Raw genomic sequence first — 25286 nt, 5'->3', positions numbered from 1 at the left:
TTGACAGTGTTGTGATAATTTCTGTTGTACAGCAAAGTGAATCAGATATATTTATATGTACATATATATATATACATACATACGTATATTGTATACATATGTATGTATACATAAACATATATAATATATATGCACACACATATATGTGTATATATGTATATATTCTTTTTCATATTCTTTTCCATTATGGTTTACTACAGGATATTGAATATAGTTCCCTGTGCCATACAGTAGGACCTTGTTGTTTATCTATCTTACATATAGTATTTTGTGTCTGCTAATCTCAAACTCCTAATTTATCCCTCTTTACCCCATTTCCTCTTTGGTAACCGTAAGTTTATTTTTGATGAAGTTTGTTTTTGATGTCTGTGAGTCTCTTTCTCTTTTGTAAATAAGTGCATTTGTGTCATTTAGATTCCACATATAAGTTTTTCACTCTTTAGGTATTTTTCTTTGGTGAGGCACAGGTTTCTCATCTCTAGAACTTCCTGAGGGTTTCACTGGCAATAGAATAAAAATGAAATGATGTGTTCTGCACTCAACTTATGCCAAAAGTAACCGTATATGGATTTTCTATTGTCTATAAAGTTCCCAAAGTTGGGAGATGTTCTTTATTAGGTTTTAACCAACAGGAGTAAATCTGATGGTCTCTAAGCTTGTATTCCATCCCCTTGGGGCTTTGCCCCAAGATGAAATCTTATGTTTTGGGGGGGCCAGCTTTGCTGGGGGACATTCTCAGAAGGAAGTCTTGCATGCCCCTCCGCAGCGCTGCATTCTCAGCAACCTCTCTCAGGCTTCTGTGCAGCTTTTCCATCTCCTTGTATTCACTTTTGACATCTACAGAAGAGCATCAGGAGTTAGTGTCCTTTTCAGAAATGTCTCCAGGAAACAGATCCCCTGAGAATCCTTTTCTGACCTGGGTCAACTGTCCCAAAATATGAGCTCAAGAATGGAGCTTCGAGATTAGATGGTCCAGTCAATGTGTTTTGTAAACAACTTGATCAAACCAGGCATTGTTGCTCTTACCTTAAGGCTTACCTGATCATAGTGGGCACCTTCAAAATAAACACAGACCTACCCATAGAAGAAGTTGGGGAATCACTGGGTCTTTACCAAGGCTTCACAAGTGCTCAGTGGAAGGAGATACAAAGCACAGCCCATGCCAAACCTCCCCTAGTCTTTTCCAGGCATCTCTCTCCTACTCCGCTCCCTCTCCTCCCAGCTGTCCCCATTCTAAATTCTAGTGAATTTTCTCTGTTTTGGCATCTTGGGTTTTTAGCCTATGGTCTGCAATTAGATGATATCCTTGTGATGGTTGATTTTATGTCTCCACCTGTCTGAGTTATGGTGCCCATAACAAAATAACAAATAATGTTGGTCAAACATTATTCTAGATGTTTCTGTGAGTATATTTTTGGATGAGATTTACATTTAAATCAGTGGACTCTGAGTAAAGCAGATTGCCCTCTGCAATGTAGGTGGGCCTCATCTAATCAGCTGAAGATCAGACTAGAACAAAAGGCTGGTCTTTCCTGAGCAAGAGGGAATTCTCCAGAAGACTGCTTTTAGACTTCATCTGCAACAATGGCTCTTCCTGGTTCTCTGGAAAACTGCTCTTGGACTTGAACTCCAAGTCTTTCCTGAGTCTCCAGCCTGCTGGCCTCCCTTATCACATTTTGGACTCGTGAACTTTTCATAGTTGCATGAGTCAGTTCCTTAAAATGAATCTCCTAATGTATGTTTGTGTGTATGGGAGACATACACATCCTGTTGTCCTATTTCTCTGGAGAACCCTGACACACACAGTCCCTGTGAAGGGACAGTTCAGACTGACCTTGGGGTTGGCTCTGGCATTGATCTGAAAGCCTCTCCAATCCCCTTTGTGCCTCTATGCCCCATAGCATGACTCAGACTCACCCACCCTGAGCTGGCCAGTAATGGGAGACAAGACTGTGACCAAGAAGGGAGTCAGAACCCTGAGACCATCTGTCTTGCTCCTCAGTACACAAAGGTTGTATGTATTTACCTGCGAGCTCCTTGTAGAGCCCATCCCCTGGGGATGAAGCTAGGGTCAGCATGGTAGTGATGCTGCCCTTCACCTTCTCCGTGATTCCATTCTGCATGACAAAGGACAGTCATTCTGTTAGGATGGTGCAGTTAAGGGGAAGGAATGTGATGAAAGGGACCCCACCCCATTCCCCAACCAGAGAGTGTAGGGACCACAGTTGCTGAAACCAAAGTCAAGTCTAAGGTATCCTTGAGGATACCCTGGGTGACTAGAGTCATCAGGATAACATTTCTGAGGGGTCCCACCTGCCTTCATAGCTCCTTTGCTAGACTCAGCGTGATTGTACTCTGATGCTGAAGGACTATATCAGGAGTAATGAGGATGCAGAGAGGCATAGTGGAGTGGGGGTGGGGAGAACAGATACCACACAAGCAGAAAAAGAGGCAAAGCACTGATCATCATCCTCTTGTCCCACTGTGAGTTTAGTCACTGTCTAAATGTTTGTCGACCTCCTGCATTTCATAACACACCATTAATATATAGATAACTTTCCAACTGCCTGAGATATGTCTCCTTGCTACTCTCAGTCCTTTTATCAGCTAAAACCATTTCCCTCTTCCAACCATCTCTTGCCACCCTTTGAAAAACACTCGACTCTCCACTATGCTGACAGAGCCTAGTTCTGAACCCTCATCTCCTGACTCCATGACATGGTCTTTTCACCAATGCGTTGGACCAAAGTTCTAGTCTCAGCTGCATCTGTGAACCTTGTGCTAGTAACTTTGGCCCTTAGCCTTAGCTTCATTGTCTGTGATATTGGAGAATGGGAACCCTCTGTGGTCTTGCCCAGTTGCACCTTCTTACATGTCTGTCATTTATGATACCTTTGTACATGATCAACGTGCTAATCATTTTTCAGTGCAATTGTTTTCTTGGGCACCTTAAGGGCCAGTTTTTATGTACTCAGTGGGGATTGGCAGCTGTAGAATTTGGCAAATTTTCTGCAGGTATTTGTAAGCAGTGGTAATATGTGAGATGATGGAAACTAAACTGCTACTGGTAAATGAGATACCTCTTAGCCCGATCCAAGAGAAATAATATGCTTCGTGTCGTGGAGAAAGGGATTTTCCAAAACTGCGGTGATGGGAGGAGAGGAGATTGTGCACAAGAGGTTGGAGATGTTTCAGGAAGCAGGTTGGTCCAGAGGAGGATGGAAATAGCAAGAAGCTGGGTCCTTGGGAGGTTGGGAGAGGTCAGCTAAGCCTGGACTGAGGCTGATGAATTTGGAAATGCTATTGGCTGGGGAGGGGCTAGCAGTAGCTTGGACTAAAGCAAAGAATTTATATTACTTGTGGAGGAGGCTGACAAACTAAGAGACCCAGGACTGGGACTAGATGGTCCAAGTGTACTTGACAGAGCACTTAGTTTCGAGGAAACTGTCAGGAACTGTCTTCTGAGATGGACAGAATCTCACCGAAATCTATGCCAGGTACTGTAATGAACAGATCTATAAGAGTTGGTTGGCATTTATCTATAGGTATTTTATGTAGACAAGACATTTTCCCTCATTAAAAAAAGATCTGGGGACTTCCCTGGTGGTCCAGTGGCTAAGACTCCATGCTCCCAATGCAGAGGGCCTGGGTTCGATACCTGGTCAGGGAACTAAATCTTACATGCTGCAACTAAGACTGGGTGCAGTCAAATAAATATTTTTTAAAAAGTATGTCTTGAGATAATACTATTGCTAGAGCTAGGTTACCTGGTCCCAAATTCCCACTCTTGTAACTTGCAAGCTCTGTGACCTGTTGGTACACCTCTGTCTGCCTCAGTTTTCTCATCTGTAAAGTAGGAACAATCATGGCACCTTATTTCACAGACTTGCTGGGGATTCAATAAGCTCACGTTTGTGAAGTTCCCTCTAGATATCACAGTGATCTTAGTGATGACTCAGGAAAGAGAAAGGATGCAGGAGAGAGCTGGAGGCGCTGAGTCACAGACTGAGACAAGCCCGAGCCAGCACGTGATGGCGGTAGAGGCAGAAGCCAAGTGGAGGCTGGCCTCTTCCCCGGCATCATGGGTGTCAGTTGAGCCCGCTTTGCAGAAGGCATCCAGCTCTATCTGGGCTCAAACAACTACTACTTCTTCCATCTCTGCCCCTCCTTCCCATGCTCCCCAAGTAGCCCTCTGGGACAAGAATGCAAACCGCGTAAGTTGAATACCTTCAGCTGCTGAAACTGGTGCTGCATCCTTTCTTGAGCCCGTTCGAACATGCCCTCGGCCACCTGCCGGTCCACCCCTCTTCTGAGGACATCTTTCATCCTTTCACAGGCTTTTTTGCCTGTGATCTGTGCAGCCTCTGGCAAAAATGATAGCCACAGTAACACCTCAACAAGGACTTGCTTAGATATCCTTAGCATCAGAAAGAAAGACAAGCAAACCAACTGTACACACATACACATACGCATATACATATAGACACACATATAGACACACCTGGGGCTTCCCAGGTGGCACAGTGGTTAAAAAATCTGCCTGCAATGCAGGAGAGTCAAGAGACATGGGTTCAGTCCCTGGGTGAGGAAGATCCCCAGGAGTAGGAAACAGCAACCCACTCCAGTCTTCTTGCCTGAGAAACTCCATGGACAGAGGAGCCTGGCAGAGTATAGTCCATAGGGTCAGAAAGACTCAGACACGACTGAGCACACATATACACACCTACATAACCATACGTATTTGTATGTTTATAGTTATACGTGTAAGCACCATTTTCTACACCATGGAAGTAGAATAACATAATACAAAAAAATCAATATTTGATCATTTTCATGTAGAAAGACTAATGAGAGAATTAAGCAGAAGGTTACAAAATTCCAAACCCCACCACCCACCCCAGAAAAAAATCAATGGGACCAACAAACCAAGAAAAAGCTGGCAAGTGAGTTTACAGGTACTTAAAGAAAATAAGAATGAGAATTCAATAAATGGCTTTTATAGTTTAATTAGCTGCGATGCAACGCAGAGAGGAGAAGTAAGATGTCTAGGTGAAGGATGGATGGAAAGAACTGGAAACAGGTAAAAGTGGTTCATGACTGACCTCTCCCCACCCTTTTGCAATTGTTGGGTTTTAATTTGTAGACCAAGAGTGTTATGGGGGCTTAGGACATAGAACGACAAATGCTTTAAGGGGGGAACAGCAGACAAGGATGCTAAAGGAGCTGACAGACCCCGGAGGAGGCGGAATCATTGCCCTTGGGGCCCCCACCTTCGTAATAGGGCTTCAGGTCATTCTGAACAGAGGTGGTGAGAGATTCATAAATCTTCCTCTTCTTTCTGAGGATGTGTCCCTCCAGGCCTCCCAGGATGGCACTTATCTGAGAATCCACATCAACAAAAGGCCATTTGTGACAGTCCCTTGACAGAAGCAAGGCAGGGGTTTCCGTGGGCTGTACCATTTCTTCTGCCCTGGATTACTGTTGGCTGTTCCCATCTCCTTCACTACCAGGCTCTGAGCTCCTCCCTCACAGGCAGGAACCGTGTCTTTTCTTTTGTTTTTTTGGCCATGCTTTGTAGCATATGAGATCTTAGTTCCCCAACCAGGGATGGAACCCAGGCCACCTGCATTGGGAGCACGGAGTCTTAACCACTGGACTACCAGGGAAGTTCCAAAACTTTGTCTTAAGCACCTTTACATCCCAAAATGCTTCCCATAGTGCCTGATGCCTCAGACAACTCAATTAGCATTTGCAGAGTTGAACTCAGGTGCATTCATGGTTATGGATGGGGCATCTTTGGGAAGGGTAAGGGGGCACAAGTGATTCTCATGGAATTTGGGCTGGGCCTGTGCTGTGGGCCCGTGCATAGTCGTGTCTTCCAAAATTCTTACACTGAAATCTTAAACCCCAATATGATGGCTCAGATGGTGAAGAATCTGCCTGCAATGGAAGAAACCTGGGTTCAATCCCTGGGTCGGAAAGATCCCCTGGAGAAGGAAATGGCAACCCACTCCAGTATTCTTGCCTGGGGAATCCCATGGACAGAGGAGCCTAGCGGTCCAGAGTCCATGGGTTGCAAAGAGTCATACACAACTGAGCGACTAAGCACAAATGCAGTGTAATGGCATTAGGAGGTAGGGCCTTTGGGAGGTGATCAGGACTCAAGGTGGAGCCCTCTCAGTTGGGATGATGCCCTTTATAGAAGAGACCCTAGAAGGCTCTGTGCCCTTCTACCGTGTAAGCACACAGCAAAAAGACAGCCACCCGTAAACCAGGAAGGGGCCCCAAGCAGACACCAAATCTGCCTGCACCTTGATCCTGTACTTACAGCCTCCAGAGTAATGAGAAATGTCTGTTGTTTGTAAGCTTCCCAGTCTATGGTATTTTGTTACAGCAGCCCAAACAGACTAAGACAGCCCAGACTAAGAAAATGAGTCCCACACAAGAGTCTTGAGGACTCAAAACTAAAAAATAATCTGCAAAAAAATGACACTTCTTTAAACTTCACTGCAGTGGATGATATTTCATGATATTGACAAAAATGAAGCCAGTGAGACTGTTATAAGTGGATTCAAATGTTTGTATAGCTAAGGACTCTTTGAAGATACTTCCTGGGAACTGAGTCTGTTTGACAATCTCAGCACTTATTATTGGCTGCTTCTCAGGGGAACAAAGCTTGCTGCCTCCAGGATCACTTCTCTCTCCTCCATCCTGCTATATTCTGTATCTCATAGCATCTGTTATTAGGTCTACCCAGAGCCTAGACACTCCAAGGGAGCGAGTAGAGAAAGACAGGCAACCTCCAAAATCCTGCTGGGAAGAAAACCATTACCCAACCTCATCACCCTGTTCACTTTATAAGGATCTTACCTCCTGGATCAGGAAACTCTTTTTATAGCTGTCATATTTCCAGCCATTTCTTATCCCAATTTCAGTCATCTTCTCCTGCAGAGAGAGCTTAAAAGCATCTATGTGGGGGATCAGAGCTGAACCATCAGTGGGCTTCCCAGACCTACCGAGAAAAGCAAAGTTAAATGTTAAGAGACAGCAGCAGCTATTGTGGGATTAAAACAAAGAATAAACTAGCTGGTATTCTTTTACTCATTTTTAAGAGAAGAGGGACGAGACCTAATAGTTATAAAATTTCTATAATGTTCCAAGCACTGTTCTGTGCTAGGCCCTTGATATAAAAACCTATGAAGTCAGTGCAATGACACCCATTTTACGGATGAGGAAATTGAAGTTTGGAAACGGTTGCTAAAATGTGTTCAAAGTCACATGGCTAGTGAGTAGCAGGGTCAGGCCTTAGACACTGACCTGTTTGACCTCTTTCTGCTACTCAAGTGTTCCCACTTGAAAGGGTGGGATGAATGACATCTTAAAATATGGGCAAGGTTTGTAGTTGTTGTTGTTTAGCCACTGAGTCATGTCTGACTCTTAGTCACCCCATGGACTGAAACCTGCCATGCTCCTCTATCCATGGATTTCTCCAGGCAAGAATACTGGAGTGGGTTGCCATTTCCTCCTCCAGGGGATCTTCCTGACCCAAGGATTGAGCACAGTGTCTCCTGCATTGCAGGAGATTCTGCAGATTCTTTACCGCTGAGACACCAGGGAAGCCTGTGTAAGGTTTAGGGATGTGAAAAGAAGGAGGCAGCATTCTCCTCAGGGATGACATAGTGAGCTAAGTTTCAGGACATCCCAGGGGTATGAGGTGAGCAGAGGAGAGGGCAGAAGCTTGAAGTCCTCTCTCTCTACCTATGCGTCAAGTGACCCTGGGAAAGCTGTGTGATTCCTCCCAATGGCAGTGTGTTCACTTGCAAAAAGACCAGAGCCACTTCAGAGGGTTTTGGGGAGGATATGAGAACATGATGCATGCGAAGTTCTTAGCACAGTTCCTGGCACATCTCAGTAACTCTCTGCTGCCCTCAGATTAGTAAAAGCTGGGGTGGGGGGACAGGGAGGGATGCTGCTGCTGCTAAGTCGCTTCAGTTGTGTCCGACTCTGTGCGACCCCATAGACGGCAGCCCACCGGAAAGGCCAATTGGAGGCAGGTGGAATGTCTTGAAGTCTATTCCAAGGAATTTGGAGTTTACCCTACAGACATGTAAACAGGGTGAGTGGGCAAAGGTGGAATGGCATGATGAAAAACAAATTTAAAAGAAGGTTGGGGGCAGGGAGCATTGCGCAGAAGTTGAATGGTTCAAGCAGGAGCGGGTGGTGGGCCAGGTGAAATGCCAGGGGTGAAGGATGGAGACTGAAGACAGGTGAGGAATAGAAGACTCTGTTTCTGTGGATGGAGGTCAAGGAAGGAGGGAAGGAGCAGGCGCTGTGAAGGCTCAAGCCCCAAACCCCACACCATGTTTCAAAGAACAAGCAGAGTCCTCCTGAGCCATTTTTCCTTTTTGCGCTCAGGGAAATTTACGAAGGCTGTGGGTTTCCTTAAGTCCACACTCTCCAACCAAAATACCCTATCCTGGGCTCAGGTCCATAAGAAAATGGATCCCCTGCTGCCTGTAGGAGGTATTTGAAAAATAACAGGAACTATAACATTAGTCTCAAAGTAGCGTCTCCAGCTGCACTCCGGGTCACCACGGGAAAATTTTAAGTAAACCCAACCAAGAAGGCTTTTGTGTTTTGCCAAAGACTGAGTTTTCCTCCTCAAGTTGCAAGCTACTCTGGACCCTTGCAGATCCCAAGAACAAATTCTTGAAGGTGAGATTCTGGCCCAGGCGTTCTTAGGATGTTTGATCATAGAGGAGCCAAATGGATTCCTTTACCTAAAAATGCCCCCAAAAACGGGATCAATCTGTTCGTAGATGGGCTGTGTGATGGCTTCATTCAGATCAATTCTCGCAAGAGTCCTGGAGGCATAGATGCCGTTTTTCAGGCAAACCGCTTTCAGAGTCTGGTGAAAGCCCTGGTTTCCTCTACTCCTCTGGATAAACAATAAGATAACCGAGTTAGTAGGTACCTGGAATTCATGGAATTAGACCTACACTGCCTCGCTAAGAGTCGGACACGACTGAGCGACTTCACTTTCACTTTTCACTTTCATGTATGGGAGAAGGAAATGGCAACCCGCTCCAGTATTCTTGCCTGGAGAATCCCAGGGATGGCAGAGCCTGGTGGGCTGCCGTCTATGGGGTCGCACAGAGTCGGACACGACTGAAGTGACTTAGCAGCAGCAGCAGCCTCGTGTGTATGTGTATGTACATGTGCGTGCTCAGTCAGACATGTTCGACTCTTTGCAACCCCATGGACTATAGCCCGCCAGGCTCCTCTGTCCAGGGGACTCTCCAGGCAAGAACACTGGAGTGGGTAGCCATTTTGTCCTCCAAGAGATCTTCACAACAGAGGGATCAAACGCACATTCCTGCATCTCCTGCATTGCAGTTGGATTCATTTCTACTGAGCCACCTGGAAAGCTCATTCAAATAGTCTAATTTTTAGTAAAACAAAATTATCAATAATACTTGTGCACTAGTCTAGGATCTATTTGGGATGTTTTAGTCCTAGATTCCAAACACTATTAGCAAGAATCACCAGGAGGAATAGAGACGTGATCTTCCAATTAAGCTATTAATTATTAAGCTACACAAGAGGATAGCAGTCACACCTCTGGTCTGCAGGAGCTTCCACTCTGAGCTCCCAAAGCACCCTCTACTGTCTCTGCTTACATACAGCAGCTTCGCATTTGTCTCTGTACTCATCAGGCTGCTGCAATGGATCATCAGCTGGTTGAGATCAAGCCCAGTGTCTCATCCATCATGATGTCCTCACCATCTGGTCCTGGCATAAGTCATGCTTGATAAACATGTGTTAAATGAGCAGTTCTTATATACAAATGTGCTCTGACTCGACTGCAAGTATGTTTCAGATTTTCCAAGCACAGCCCAGAGTTTTATATCTTTTATTAAATATTTGATAAAATGTGATTTGATATGTATATCTTTGTCACATTTTTTCCCAAAAACATATATTCACAAATGAGAAGAAAAAAATTATTATGAAACTAGAGGTAGTAGAGACAACAGATTTTAGCTGCATGCTGATTGATTCTCAGTAGAAGAATAAGAGAATATAAAATACATTAGCACTGACCAGAATTTCAGCAGAGGGCCTTGTGATCGTTGTAGTTGTTTAGTTGCTCAGTTGTGTCCAACTCTTTGCAACCCCATGGACTGTAGCCCTCCAGGCTCCTCTGTCCATGGGGATTTCCCAGGCAAGAATACTGGAGTGGGTTGCCATTTCCTCCTCCAGGGGAATCTTCCCAACCCAGGGATCGAACCCGGGTCTCCTGCATTGCAGGCGGATTCTTTTACCATCTGAGCCACTAGGGAAGCACTTGTGATCATTAATCAGTGATCTGTGTTTTAGAGGAATATATTTTAAGTTAATGGCTGTGTAGCATGGTACAACTGGCAGCATGCTGTATCTACCCACATCTATCTATCATATCTGTCTAGCTATCTGTATTTTAATATTCTGCCCTTTCACTTAATATTATAACATGAACATTTCCTGAATTCATTGCAAATACTTCCAAAAAATATTTTAACAACCACATAATATCATATGGATGCATCATAATTCACTTTACCATTCTCTTATCACTAGACATTTAGGTTATTTTACTATATCATATAACGATATGATGTTAGTATATACATATTTGCCCAAATGTCTGATCACAAAAGCAAGTTGCTTATCCCATAGGAGCTCCCCTGGTGTGTCTGTAGTCATAGAGAAAGAAGCCATTGAAGGGCTAACGAGAGAGGGGATAGTTGCTAGGATAGAGCCCTAGTGACGGCCTGAAGATGCCTGATGCTGCTCCTTCCTCCCCAAGTACGTCATCTCAGAGGACTGGTCCCCACCCCCTGCCTTCACTTGCTCAGCACCCACTTACTCATTCACTTTTTTGATCTGGGATCTTCTACCATCGTATGGAAACAGTTCTCCCTAGGGTCACTTAGTTACCTATTGCTATGAACCAAATTATCCCAAATTTCATGGCTTAAACAACAATACACATTTCTTATTTCCCATCCCTCATTGTTCAGTTGCTAAGTCGTGTCTGACTCTCTGCAACCCCATGGACTGCAGCACACCAGGCTCCTCTAACCTTGACTATCTCCCGGAGTTCACTCAAATTCGTGTCCATTGAGTTGGTGATGCTACCTAACTATCTCATCCTCTTTGCCATCCCTTAGAAACCCCATGTAACTAATTAAAAGATAAAACAACAATTTGTACACCAAGTGAGAGATTACAGGATGCTTTCTTATTGTGTATCTAATTAATACTTACATCAACCCTGTGAAATAGACTAGAAAAGTATTTATCATCCCCATTTTATAGAAGAAAAATCCAACAGGCTTAAGTGGGTTTAGGGCCTCGCCCAGGCCTACAGAGAGGGTGTTTGGTGGGACTGCCATTCAAAACAAGACCCTCAGATCCTAAATTCCAACTCTTTCTCCCTAACCATGTACCTTTCCCTGAGTCCTTGCAATGCACAGTCAAACAGTTGCTCAATATGCTTTCCTGTGTGCAATTTTCACTCTCTCCCAATCTCTTCTAGCTCTTTATTTCTCTTGAAAGCAATGAGATAGTAGAAAAGCAGGCAAGGGATCAGATAGACCTCACCAAATATCATGGTTTTTCCCTTTAGAGGGTCACTCACCACCAGGCACGCCCCGAGGATGCGTCGGTAGGAACTCCTGGCGTTCCAGATCCCTTCTTGCAGAGGCCGTGCTATGTGGGCAAAGCACTGGTCAATGGCCTTCTCCAGCAACTGTATCTTCTCTTCCGCAAATCTCCGCAGGCCACTCATGTGCAAGTATTCATTCTAGGGACAAGGATCATCAGGAGCATGAGACTTATGCTCTCCCTATAGGCATTGGCTTTTGCTGGTCTGCCTCCTCTAAGCCTGTCCAGATTGAGCTTGAGCTAATCACCCACAGTGGACTTCACCCCATCACCCAGTAAAGCATCCTCCAGTCCACAGACCTCCTAAGCTTTCTGGGATTGGCATGCGTGTCTCTAAGTTGTGTCCGACTCTTTGCAATCCCATGGACTGTCTCCTGCCAGGCTCTTCTGTCCATGGGATTTCCAAGGCAAGAATACTGGAGTGAGTTACCATTTCCTTCTCTTCCTAACCCAATGGTCGAACCTGAATCTCCTACACTGGAAGCAGATTCTTTACCATCTGAGCCACCGGGGAAGCCACTTGTGGGATTGGAGAATAGAACAAATATATGCCTCCTACAACTTATTTTAGTGGTATAATCCATTAGGCTATTGGAAAGAATAAATATTTTTAAAAATCCAGCTGTTATTAAAAGAGATGTTTTCCAGTGACATCTGATTTGACAAATATTTAATGAACTTGGTACAGTTTGGGAGGATAGGATTTCTCAAATTTGTGCGAGAAAAATGTGCATAGAACTCGCTGGGCAAGTTGGTTCAAACCTGAGTACCTGGGATTCGATGCCTCTAGCAAGTCCCAGGTTAACAGTGACCTTCTGGAATAAATAACAGAGCTATAGGACCACCAAAATAAAGACTTGGTTCCTACTTGAACCAATTGAAATGTCAATTCAAATATACAAGGGAGTGACCACCAGAGGCTGTCTTGACCTCTAGGTTCCAAACTGGGTGCCCCAGTATGAGAATCCTGGAGACCATGCAGTGTCCACCTGCAGTGGAAAGAAGCCACACTCCTTAGCTCAGCACTTAAGCTCCTTCTTGGCCAGAACTCAACCAATTTCTCCAGCATCACCAGCTCTCTATTTGCCCAAAAGGTCCTTCCATGTAGCTGCCCATGAACTTGCTGCCATTCCCCAAATGTGCCATCCTTTTGGCTGTGCACAGGCTCTTCCCATGTTCTCGTCCTCCCAGGAAAAGTTCAAAAGTCACTTCTTGTGTCATGCTGTCCCTGACTCCCCCAGCAGAGTTGGGGTGAGCAGGGTTTGGGTGCTCTTCCCTGGGCTCCCGTTGCATTTGGTACACCCCTGCTATGCTGCATCTCCCTGTTCTGGGCCAGGACCTTGCTGGAGAGACAGACTGATATTCGTGTTTGTTTATTCCAGGCATGGCACAGAGAGTGCAGTCTGTAAACGTTTGTGGAGTGAGTGAGTGGCATGGAGAAATGGCTAGATAACAAAGGATTTTAAATTCTATTCCAAATTGGATGACAGAAATAGCTCTTGCATTAAGGTATGACCTTCCATAGATGACTTATCATCCCTGAATCCTCAAGGGCATTGTCTGTGAAGTAAGTTGAATGGAGCTGAATGATCCTGAAAATAGCCTCAAACTCCTACATTCTGAGTCTCAGAATAGATGCGTTTCAGAAGTTTATGGAAACTATCCCACTTCAGGCGTGCCCTGGGAAGTTTCAGAGTTTTCAGTAGTTAGAATTCTATACTGTAGCTCACCAGGCTCCTCTGTCCATGGAATTCTCCAGGCAAGAATACTGGAGTGGGTTGCGATTCCCTTCTCCAGGGGCTCTTCCTGACCTAGGGATTGAACTCCGGTCTCCTGCATTACAGACAGATTCTTTACCACCTGAGCCACCAGGGAAGCCCTGGAATTCCAAAAGCAGGACTTTTTTCTCAGAGTGCTCCCTGGGTTCTTTGAAATTTGTGGTGTCACTGGTGACCAAAATGAAAGCAGAAAGAAGTCATGAAAAGGAACTCCACAGGCAAGATTCTCACAATGGCTCACTCTCAAAGAATCCTTATTGAAGAAGGAAAAGAATAATAAGAAGCAGAAGGGCTGGTAATGAAAGAGCTGGGAATGAAGAAAGGGAAAAAGGCTGGCATCTACTATGAATCAACGTAGGATTCATTCAGCATTGAGATTGTCATAATCAACTTCCCATTGATTCGTAAAAATAAAGGTGAGATCCCTGTTCATTTAAAACCACTAACTGCACTTCTCTGGGGGTCTGGTGGTTGAGAATCCACCTGCCAATGCAGGGGACATGGGTTTAACCCCTGGTCTGAAAAGATCCCACAGGCCACAGAGCAACTAAGCCCATGTACCACAACGACTATAGCCCTTGCTCTGGGGCCTGGGAACCACCACAAGAGAAGCCACCTCAATGAAAAGCCTTCACACCACAGCTAAGAGAGTACCCCTCGCTTGCCACAACTAGACAAAGGCCAGTGCACAGCTATGAAGACCCAGCACAACCAAAAATGAAATTAATTAATATTTAATTTTAAAAATATAAATAAATATAAAATCATTATCCTCTAATTTTTGATTTTGAATCACAATCTTAAAAATAAAATGGTCCATCACATACAATTTTAGGGTTTTTTTCCCTCAGAATACAAAGGAACTGACAAAACTCTTGCCTTCCAACTTTCTATCAAAGAAGTAAGGCTGAGACCAATATGTGAGGCCAAAGAATTTTGAGGAAGGCTGCTGGCAACCCCCTCTAAAAGACTATGATAGAATTCCAGCCAGCCCCCTCCTCTGCATCTTCTGTCGCCTAGAGTCTGGATACAAGGAGAGAACTGAGGCTGTACTTCCATATCACACTTCAGCTTGGACTGCAGACGGCTTTGTCCCGGTGTTTATCAAACAAACCAGCCACACACAGCACCGCATCTGATTCATTTTCCATCAGCACTTCCAAAAGCAATCTTTGGCTGGGCAGCAAGGCAACTTTCACCCTGAAGAATTTTCTCAGGAAGCTGGAATGTCAGAACCTTCACTAGTATTTCAGAGGACAAAAGTCAGAGTAGAAAATCTCAAATTCCAGAAAGGTTTTGTTGTTTGTCGGGTTTTTTTTTTTTTTGGTTTTCACAGAACTAGAACAAACACAGAGGAAGAAATATGAGGGAAAAGATGGTGAATCTTGCTCTATTTGGCACTTTTTATGTAGAATTTCTAAAATGGAGAAGACCCTAATGCTGGGAAAGATGGAGGGCAGGAGGCAAAGGGGACGACAGAGGACGAGATGGTTGGATGGCATCACCGACTCCATGGACATGAGTTTGAGCAAGCTCCAGGAGATAGTGAAGGACAGGGGAGCCTGGCATGGAGTCTCAAAGAGTCAGAAACGACTGAGCAACTAAACAACAACAAAGACATTTGGCCAACACTGCATGGACTATTGGAGAAGGCAATGGCACCCCACTCCAGTACTCTTGCCTGGAGAATCTCATGGACAGAGGAACCTGGTGGGCTGCAGTCCATGGGGTCGCTAAGAGTCAGACACGACTGAGCGACTTCACTTTCACTTTTCACTTTCACGCATTGGAGAAGGAAATGGCAACCCACTCCAGTGTTCTTGCCTGGAGAATCCCAGGGACGGGGGAGCCTTGTGGGCTGCCGTCTATGGGGTCGCACAGAGTCGGACACGACTGAAGCGACTTAGCAGCAGCAGCAGCAGCAGCATGGACTATTAAAAGTTGACATTGTGGGTCTTCCCTGGTGGTCTAGTGGCTCCCTGGACTGAGCTCCCAAAGCAGGGGGCCCGGGTTCGATCCCTGGTTGGAGAACTAGATTCCACATGCTATAACTAAGACCCGGTGCAGCCAAATAAATAAATAAAATATTGTTTAAGAGTCAACATTGCTCACTTTTCACACTGAAGTCATGCCCCGACCAGCTGCCTTAGCTAGTCCTTCCACTGGGCCCTCCCAGGTTCACGGTCCCAGGTTATCAGGACCAATGCAATCATACATGTCTCTACTCCTTCCCTTTTCTACGTAATAACAGGTCAGACAGCTTGGCTGAACAAATATGATAGATGACAGCAAGTATGGAAATAAAGAAACACCAACCAAACGAGAATGTCCAAAGGCTGTTAATTCAGAGCTTGCTGTAGTAAGGGAGTCGGTGGGCATCATCTGCATTTGGCAGATACTCAAAGGCAGGCCAGGGGCTTCCCTGGTGGCTCAACAGTAAAGAATCTGCCTGCAATGTGGGCAGATTCAATCCCTGGGTCAGGAAGATGCCCTGGAGAAGGGAATGGCTACCCACTCCATTCCAGTATTCTTGCCTGGAGAATCCCATAGACAGAGGAGCCTGGCAGGCTAGTCCATGTGGTCGCAAAGACTCAGACACAACTGAATGCACACACACACACACACAAAGGCAGGCAGAGGGGTGGGAAGGCTTTTGGCACCATGATCAGAGACCCCTGGTGTGGGGCTGCTGTGAGTGGGGACCTTGAAGCAGAGATCCTATGTGATTCAGGAGGAGGAGTGAAAAGATGGTGAATCTTGCTCTATTTGTCACGTTTATGTAGAATTTCTAAAATGATGAATATATTCATCTTTCCTTGTTTGATCCTTGCAGGGATAAAGATTAGGGAAGCCCATGAGCCAACAGGGTTGTCTGTGATGAGAGTTTAATGGCTAGCCAGTTATAGCAAAAATGTGAATGTCAACAAAACAGTGAGTGTCATTTGCAGAATTAAAGGCAACGCCATCACTGCTAAAGGGTTTAATTTGGACGGGAGCTGTAACTTTCCAGCCATACTTTTAGTCATCTGAATTAGATGGGTTGTTTTTGTGTGTTTCAGGTTGTTAAAAATTTTTTCTGTTTTGTATGCAACCACTGCTCATATTTTAAAATACCTAAGCATCATGGTAATCTCTTTGCAATAAAATATGGATGAAGGGTAAAAAATAAAAAAAAAGGTTGGAAACCCCTTGAGCCTGGTGGGCTGCAGTCCATGGGGTCACAAAGAGTCAGATACGACTGAGTGACTAAGCACAGCACACAGGGAAGCCCTTAGTCATTAACCAAGGTCTGGCCATTTGAGGCTGATTATTACAGAAGTTATTGCTTTGCTTCTTAGATTGTTATCAGAGATAGCAGTCTAACTTCCTACATGTCTAAGACAGAGCAGGCTGACTTCGTGAGCTGCTTATTGTAGATCAGGGGTTGGCTTCCTAGGCTGGTTGTTGCAGACTGTGGGTCAAAATTCTGTTTTTACATATGCTTGTCTGTTTGTATATTCAGTCCCTCATACGGAAGCAATGCTTTTGGTGATTTATTCTGGCCGCAATTTTTCTTTCAAACTTATAATTTAACAGCATATCCTTTTTTACGTGCTTGTGAGCTAAGTCGTTCAGTTGTGTCTGACTGTAACCCCATGGACTGTAGTCCACCAGACTCCTTTGCCCATGGGATTCTCCAGGCAAGAATACTGGAGTGGGTTGACATTTCTTTCTCTAGGAGATCTTCCCGACTCAGGGATCAAACCTACATTGGCAGGCGGATTCTTTTTTTTTTTTTTTGGAGTTGGAAATTTATTATTATTATTTTTTTTAAATAAATTTATTTATTTTAGTTGGGAGCTAATTACTTAACAATATTGTAATAGTTTTTGCCATACATTGACATGAATCAGCCATGGGTTTACATGTGTTCCCCTTCCTGGACCTCCCACCCACCTCCCTCCCCATCCCATCCCTCTGGGTCATCCCATTGCCCCAGCCCTGAGCATTTGTCTCATGCATCGAACATGGAATGGTGTTCTGTTTCACATATGAGAATATACATGTTTCAATGCTATTCTCCCAGAACGTCCCACCCTCACCTTCTCCCTCAGAGTCCATAAGACTGTTCTATGCATCTGTGTCTCTTATTCTGTCTCGCATATAGGGTTATCGTTACCATCTTTCAAATTCCATATATATGCATTAGTATACTGTATTGGTGTTTTTCTTTCTGACTTACTTCACTCTGTATAATGGGCTCCAGTTTCATCCATCTCAATAGAACCGATTCAAATGTATTTTTTTAATGGCTGAGTAATATTCCATTGTGTATATGTACCACAGCTTCCTTATCCATTCGTCTGCTGATGGACATCTAGGTTGCTTCCATGTCCTGGCTATTTCTTGACCATTGAGCCACCAGGGAAGCTCAGCTTATTCCAGCAGCAGAAAGCACATCTCTCCTACCATTAAACACACTCTACCTGATTCAAGTCTCAGGAGAGGCCAAAGTGACTATTTTTACCTTTCCCTCTCAGCCTATCCGTCACAGGTTAAAAAAAAAAAAAAAAGAAAATATTCTTTTCTTTCCTTCCTCAAAGGTTACAATGTTAACACTCAGATTATCTTTATTCTCTTTAGATTCTCTGAGTTTAGGGTGTTCCTCTGGTCAGAAAAGAAAAGTCATTCCAAGTTAATTTTCTAACTTGGTAAGAGGGAGGGTTCTACCCAGGCTGGGAGGCAAAGGTCTCCCAGGTATACCTGCAGGTGGTCCGTGCAGTTGAAACTGTCTGTGAGGAGCAATAGGCCAAAAGCTTCAGTGACGTACTTGGTCACCATCCTCTTCTTCTTATCCAAGAGGCTTCTCCTGATATATTCTCTTAACTTGGGGATTTCTGGAATTCACAGCCAACACAAACAGTTTGAAAAGGCCAGAGTTCATAGGAAATAGAATTCATGAAAATTAACAGATCAGGACGGCAGTCTGAATCAACTTCAGTTGAGGTCCTGTGTGGGTGGGATGCTCATGAAACCAACCTTTCTGTTTTTCCCAGTCTAGGATCAGAGACTATAGATGGCAGGTCAGTAGTGAAGCATCAGGAGGAACCACAACAATGCAGAAACACACACATATTTGCTCATAGGTATGGAAACTGTGGCAAACTAGAAGTGTGGCACAGAAAGTTCTAGAGTGGGAAACTCAGAGTGCCAAGCTTATTCTTGAGAATTTTAGTGAGTGAGATAAAAATACATATATTTATATATGTATAAGTTACCAGTTTCCTCCTCGCTGAGGAGCGCCTGCTGCCAGTACTCCTGGGCGCTGACCGTGTACACCAATTCAGAGGCTTCCAGAACCCTGGAGTCAGCTGGCAGTTTTCTCTGAAGTGAGAGAGGCACACAGGGAACAGAATAACTCAGCCACCACAAAGGCAGCCATGCACCCGCTTCACCAGAGCCTTCAGCAAACTTTAGCTCAGCCACTTTCAGTTCTGCACGAGCCCCGTAAGGAATGAGCAACATTCTCGAGGTCAGATGTTCCCATCTGTCCCCCTCACAAGGTCAGAGGTCATGAGGACATTGTTGCAGAGATTCTCTGCGGAGTTAAAAAATAGCAATTCTATTTTGGTATATGGAAATGTATACAGAAAATAGTTCGGAAGTGTATTTAACCTTAAAAAAAAAAACAAGAGTTACCATGGGATCCAGCAATCCCAGTCCTGGGCATGTATCTGGAGAAAACTAATTCCAAAATATACATGCGCTCCAATGTTCTTAGAAGTACTATGAATGGATGAAGAAGATGTGGTGTGTATATATATATATATATATATAAATAAATGTGTGTATGTATGTGTACATATATATACACACACAGCAGAATATTACTCAGCCATTCATCTGTTGATGGCCACTTAGATTGTTTCCATGTCTCGGCAACTATAAATAATGCTTCAGTGAACACTGGGGTGCCTGTATCTTTTTGAATTAGTTGTAACCCCATTTTTTAAAAAATGTAGCTTTGTCACTTAAATCATTTTGCAGTGATAACACCCTACCTACTTCTTTTACTTGTATGAACATTTTGATATGTACTCCTTGTACCCTAACCTTTATTTTTAATATTATTCTCTACTCTTGGGCTTCCCTGGTGACTCAGCTGATAAAGAATCCGCCTGCAATGCAGGAAACCTGGGTTTGATCACTGGGTTGGGAAGATCCCCCTGGAGAAGGGAATGGCTACCCACTCCAGTATTCTGGCCTGGAGAATTCCATGGATCCATGGACTGTATAGTCCATGGGGTAGCAAAGAGTCAGACATGACTGGGCGATTTTCACTCACTCATTCACTAAAAGAAACCCAAGTTTCTTTTGATAGTAATAGGTTCATGTCTTGGGGCAGAGAAAAAAAAAAATTGGTCTGAATATAAACTTGCTGCAAGGGAGCAAAGATAGTTTTATAACATCTTGTTGCTTTCAGTTGCTAAGTAGCATCCGACTCTTTGAGACCCCATGGACTGCAGCATGCCAGGCTTCCCTGTCCTTCACCATCTCCTGGAGTTTGCTCAAACTCACGTCCATTCAGTCAGTGATGCCAGTCAACCATCTCATCCTCTGTCGCCCCCTTCTCTGCCCAGCAGGAGATCTTTCCCAGCATCAGGGTCTTTTCCAATGAGTTGGCTCTTCTCATCAGGTGTCCAAAGTATTGAAGCTTCAGCTTCAGCATCAGTCCTTCCAATGAATATTCAGGACTGATTTCCTTTAGGATGGACTGGTTTGATCTCCTTGCAGTCCAAGGAAATCTCAAGAGTCTTCTCCAACACCACTGTTCAAAAGCATCAATTCTTTGGCGCCCCGCTTTCTTTATAGTCCAACTCTCACATCCATATATGACTACTGGAAAAACCATAGCCTTGACTAGACAGACCTTTGTTGACAAAGTAATATCTCTGCTTTTTAATATGCTGTCTAGGTTGGTCATAACTTTCCTTCCAAGGAGCAAGCATCTTTTAATTTCATGGCTGCAGTCACCATTTTCAGTGATTTTGGAGCCCAAGAAAATAAAGTCTGTCACTGTTTCCATTGTTTCCCCATCTATTTGCCATGAAGTGATGGGACTGCATGCTATGATCTTAGTTTTTTGAATGCTGGGTTTTAAGCCAGTTTTTATTCACACTCTTCTTTCACCTTCATCAAAGGGTTCTTTAGTTCCTCCTCGCTTTCTGCCGTTAGGGTGGTGTCATCTGCATATCTGAGGTTATTGATATGAGGATATTGATTTTTAATGTCTCTGTGATGCTGAAAGGATTCAGCTTAAATTAAGGGCTCCCACTGGCCAACATATGAACTTGAACATCAAACAGAACACAATAATTCTGTGAAAAGCAATGAGTTCATATGATCTTTAAACTGAGTAAAACAGTAAGGTATTGTGGTCTGTCTGTCTGCCTGTCTATCAGTTTCTGCCCTGAATTCCTGACACAGGGCTCCTGAGACCCTTGTACAAAGAGGTGTTGGGAGAATCTTTCATTCTAAAATTTGGTCTTTGACACCAGTTCCCAGCACAGAACTCCCGAATCCCTTGGGATTTCTAAGCACACCCCCTTTCTCCAGAGAGGAGAGAGGAGCTGGAAATGTAGTTCATAATTGATCATGTCTACATGATGAAGCTCCATAAATTCCCAATAACATAGGGTTCAGAGAACTTCCAGGTTAATGAAGACATCCACATACTTGGAGAGCAATGCACCCCAATTTCATAGGATAGAAGCTCCAGCCCCGGGGAGGCTCCTAGAGCTTGCCCTATGTATATCTTGATCTGGCTGTTCATTTATATCACATTCGTTATTATATAATAAACTGGTAAGTGTGAGTAATTGATCCACTGAGTTCTGTGAGCTATTCTTGCAAATAACTGAGTCCAAGGGGGAGGAAGTCATAGGAACCAATTTGTAATGAAGTCAAAAGTCGTGCGTAACCTGGGGACCTACTTCTTGTAATTTGTATCTGAAGTGGGGGCAGTCTTGTGGGACGAAACCCTTAACCTGTGGGGTCTGATGCTATCTTCTGGTTGTTGTAGTTTAGTCGCGTCCAACTCTTTTGCAACCCCGTGGACTTTAGCCTGCCAGGCTCCTCTGTCCATGGGATTTCCCAGACAAGAAGACTGGAGAGGGTTGCCCTTTCCTCTTCCAGGGGATTTTCCTGACCCAGGGATCAAACCCACGTCTCCTGCATTGGCAGGCGGATTCTATACCACTGAGCCACCTGGGAAGCCCTATCTCCAAGTAGACAATGTCAAACTGAGTTAAACTGTAAGGCACCCAGCTGAGATCAGGGAGACTTGTTCAGTGTGGGGAAAACGCCACACATCTGGGGTCAGAAATGTGAGCGTGGAAATCGTGTGCAAGTAAAAGAGAGACACACAGGAAGAGTGGCACAGGTTTTCTTTACAGGTTTGCTAAAGCAAAGGCAAAATACTAATCTGCTCAAAAGACATGCCTGAACATCAAAACCCAGCTCGCTCTCACCTGCCACATACAGTTAGCCATCCTGAGCTAGGGAACGGAACTCCCTCTTGGCTCCTGAATGCATCTCCTCTACTCTGCTTCTATGGTTACTGCCTGACTCAGGTTCTTATCACTTCTATTTTTATTTTTGTAACACCACCTAGATTACAGAAAAAGCCTCCCAAGCTCATCTCTCTACATCCAGTCTTCACTAGCCCCTCTTCCCACTATCCATTCTCCATACTGGTCTTCCCAGGTGGCAGTAGCGGTAAAGAACCCGCCTGCCAGTGCAGGAAACGTAAGAGACGTGGGTTCAATCTCTAGGTTGGGAAGATCTCCTGGAGAAGGGATGGCTACCCACTCCAGTGTTCTTGGCTGGAGAATCCCATAGACAGAGGAGCCTGGCAGGCTATAGTCCATAGCGTCGCATAGGGTCGACAGAGAGTCAGACACAACTAAGTGACTTAGCACACACATGTTCTTAATACTACTGAGAAAATCATCTTTCTAAAATATTTCCAAATTTAGATCAATAAGTGTAGTCCCAGGAGTCTGTCATTTTCCATAAATATTTTTTCTTAATTTTCATTTTTATAATTAAAAAAATAAGCATAGACATTTCTATGAATGGCTGTATAATCAAATTCTGCCTCATTTTTTCCATGGCTAAATTAAATATCCTCCAAATTGAAGGCCTGCAGGACAAGTAAAGGTTTCACAACAATTCAAACTGAAAAAACGGTAGCTGGAGAATGAAGGTGTTATGTAGCCATCAGAGGGGTAGGTGTGCAGACCTAAAAGAACTTATGTCATTAAGAGTCAGAACCATAGTCATCCTGCAAGCTGACATTTTTGCACAGACCCTATCTCATACACACCAGTTTGCCACATTTATTAGCAGTAAATATAATCATGAATTGTAAATTGAGGCATTGCGTTGGCCAAAAAGTTCATTCAGGTTTTGGCCCACCCAATATTTTATGTTTCTATTTCCAGAAACAATATAATTATGCCCTCCACAATTAATGAGAACAAGAACAGCTCTTCTGAGTTACTGCCTCATGAAAACCAGCATTCAAAAATTGCTTGGTAGAAGACCTTGGCTTATGTATGAGGTCTGATTATTCTGAATTAGAAACAAAAGCTTTGCAATTTTCAGTTCCACATTGTACACCAGACATTTTCTGCATCCATATAATTAAAGTCAAAATACAGAAAGCAGTTAACTATAGAACTGGCCGCAAGGCCATATGCTTTTACTATTAAACCCAGCCCTAAAGATTTAGTTTCAGCAAAATCATCTCACCTATCACATCTAACATTTAAGCTGTTTTCTTTATATTTTATCTTCAAGTTGGTTTCAAGTTTAGAGTTGCAAAGGACTATTACAGGAAGGAGTTTTATGTTTGTAACTATTTTATTAACAGAATAATAAAAATAACTTGAGGAACATCAAGATTCCCACAGACCAATTACTCAAACTTGAAAAATAGAGCTCAAACCTTATATCTCAACACAGCACATGCCCTTTGTTTAGCTGTTCAAACCTATTTGCCTGTAGTTCACCCAGCATAGCAGATTTTTTTCAACCACATTCTTCCTGCTGTCTCGAATGCCCTTTCTCCTATTACTTCTCCTCAACCAAGACTACTGGTTCTTTAAACTTCTGCTCAAGAGGCTGAGTTTTCCCTGAACTTCTCAACACCACCTACCCCAACTGCCAGCATGACTGAGGATCCTTCCTCTGAGTTCTCAGAGCCCCTCTGCATCCCTCTAGCCAAGCACGCTTCAACCTGCAGGGTAATACCCGATTTTATCTGCTCATGGTTCTCAGTAAACCATACACTCATTCAATTCTTTCAACAATCACAGGCAGTAGAGATTATTATTTCCCAGCTTTACAGATGAGAAAATGGAGGCTCAGACAGGTACAGTAATTTGCCTAAGGTTACAAAATAATTAATCAATAGGACATATCATCTACTTTAAAGCTTTTGCCCAAACAGGCACTTGTGTCTCAAAGTCTAAGTGATTGAAAAGCAGAAAAATGCATAACAGAATCTGTTCACTCACCTTTAGTTTATCCTTGAGAATTTTATTCCTCTGTAGCTTTATCATTTCATTTCTTTCTAAAACAGCTTCTCGCTGACTTTGAATAGCTTGCTGGATTATAAGAAGAAATAACAGCATCGCAAAGAATGCAGGGTTATCAAGAGCAATAAAGGGATAAGATGAACATTTAGGGGGGCTGCTCTCCATTTAACCCAGACAAGTGTGCAGGTGTTAGGATCATATAATACTAGCCATAAAAAGTATTATTTAAAAATAACTAGTCCAAACTCAAGATGCATTTTTGGTCTATCAATTACATCTCAATCGAGCTTTAAAAAAGAAAACATCTAGTCCATACTTACATTTCCCACTTTTCTTTCCCTGAAATGAAAAATGGAATAATTACTTATCTCATGATGTGTCACGGCAGTCTTGACTTCCCCTGAAAGCACCGCATAAGCCATGCCTTTGTTCCTCTCCCTAAGCTCTTCCTTCAGCCTAAAGGCTCTGACCCACCTCCAGGGTCCATTTGATAACAGTATCTTAATTTCTTGTTATTTCATTGTCGATGGAATTTTCTGTGCCCTCACCCCCTATCCCAGTCAAGATGCAGACCTCTGTTGATGGACATTTTAGAGAGTATCATACAGAGTGAAGCAAGTCAGAAAGAGAAAAACAAATAGAAAAATGGTACTGATGAACCTATTTGCAAAGCAGAAAGAGACACAGACATAAAGAACAAATGTCTGGACTTTCAGCAGGGAATGGGGAAGTGGGATGAATAGGGAGATTGCAATTCATACACACACACACACACACACACACACACACACACACTATGTATAAAATACATAACTTATGAAAACCTACTATCTAGCACAGGAAACTCTACTCAAGGCTGTGGTGGCCTAAATAAATCTGAAACAAAATCTAACAGTTCAAAGCTGTACCACCCAAACAGTGTTACAGGAAGCGTCTCCTAGCTGTGGGGCATCTACACTTCCCATATCCGTGGGGGCAGGCAGGTCCATCACACTGTGAAACACCAGGAGCTGCTGTTTGCATCTCAGACTCATGAGTGGCGCCCCTGGAGCTATGCAGAATTCAGCCTCTTGGGTGTTAAGCAGCTGCTCTGGAAGATTCTCAAGACAACCTACCCGAAGGCCCAGAAGTCCCCCAGGCATCTCTTTCATCACCAGTGGTCACTTGCCTGAGTCCACAATGCCCATGAGTCAAAGCTCTGTCGTTATAGGAGTTA

At 43.8% G+C, this 25286-nt stretch overlaps 1 protein-coding gene across 14 annotated transcripts in view; it reads right to left on the bottom strand.

The window, feature by feature from the left end:
• Window positions 1-569: 569 nt before the first annotated feature.
• NUGGC (nuclear GTPase, germinal center associated) overlaps window positions 570-25286 on the bottom strand; it is a 47980-nt gene continuing 23263 nt past the window's right edge. For 2 of the 14 annotated variants that reach the window (XM_081496953.1, XM_081496974.1), the window contains 12 exons: window positions 24391-24409; window positions 24050-24139; window positions 18746-18851; window positions 18231-18364; window positions 11684-11848; window positions 8781-8938; window positions 6871-7012; window positions 5271-5379; window positions 4228-4364; window positions 3768-3846; window positions 2027-2117; window positions 570-837 (listed from right to left, as the gene is read on the bottom strand). In XM_081496953.1, the coding sequence (XP_081353079.1) occupies window positions 825-837; window positions 2027-2117; window positions 3768-3846; window positions 4228-4364; window positions 5271-5379; window positions 6871-7012; window positions 8781-8938; window positions 11684-11848; window positions 18231-18364; window positions 18746-18851; window positions 24050-24139; window positions 24391-24409 (1243 nt within the window). In that variant the 3' untranslated portion in view covers window positions 570-824. The remainder of the gene's footprint in view (window positions 838-2026; window positions 2118-3767; window positions 3847-4227; window positions 4365-5270; window positions 5380-6870; window positions 7013-8780; window positions 8939-11683; window positions 11849-18230; window positions 18365-18745; window positions 18852-24049; window positions 24140-24390; window positions 24410-25286) is intronic. The other 12 variants (XM_081496936.1, XM_081496926.1, XM_081496964.1 and 9 more) reach the window with 8 other exon arrangements.

This window comes from Giraffa tippelskirchi, chromosome 1, assembly GCF_054371585.1.
Source record: "Giraffa tippelskirchi isolate mGirTip1 chromosome 1, T2T-mGirTip1v1.2.pri, whole genome shotgun sequence".
NCBI classification, from domain to species: Eukaryota; Metazoa; Chordata; class Mammalia; order Artiodactyla; family Giraffidae; genus Giraffa; species Giraffa tippelskirchi.
The sequence above is the reverse complement of the archived record's forward strand: the minus strand, read 5'-3'. Positions and strand labels throughout refer to the sequence as shown.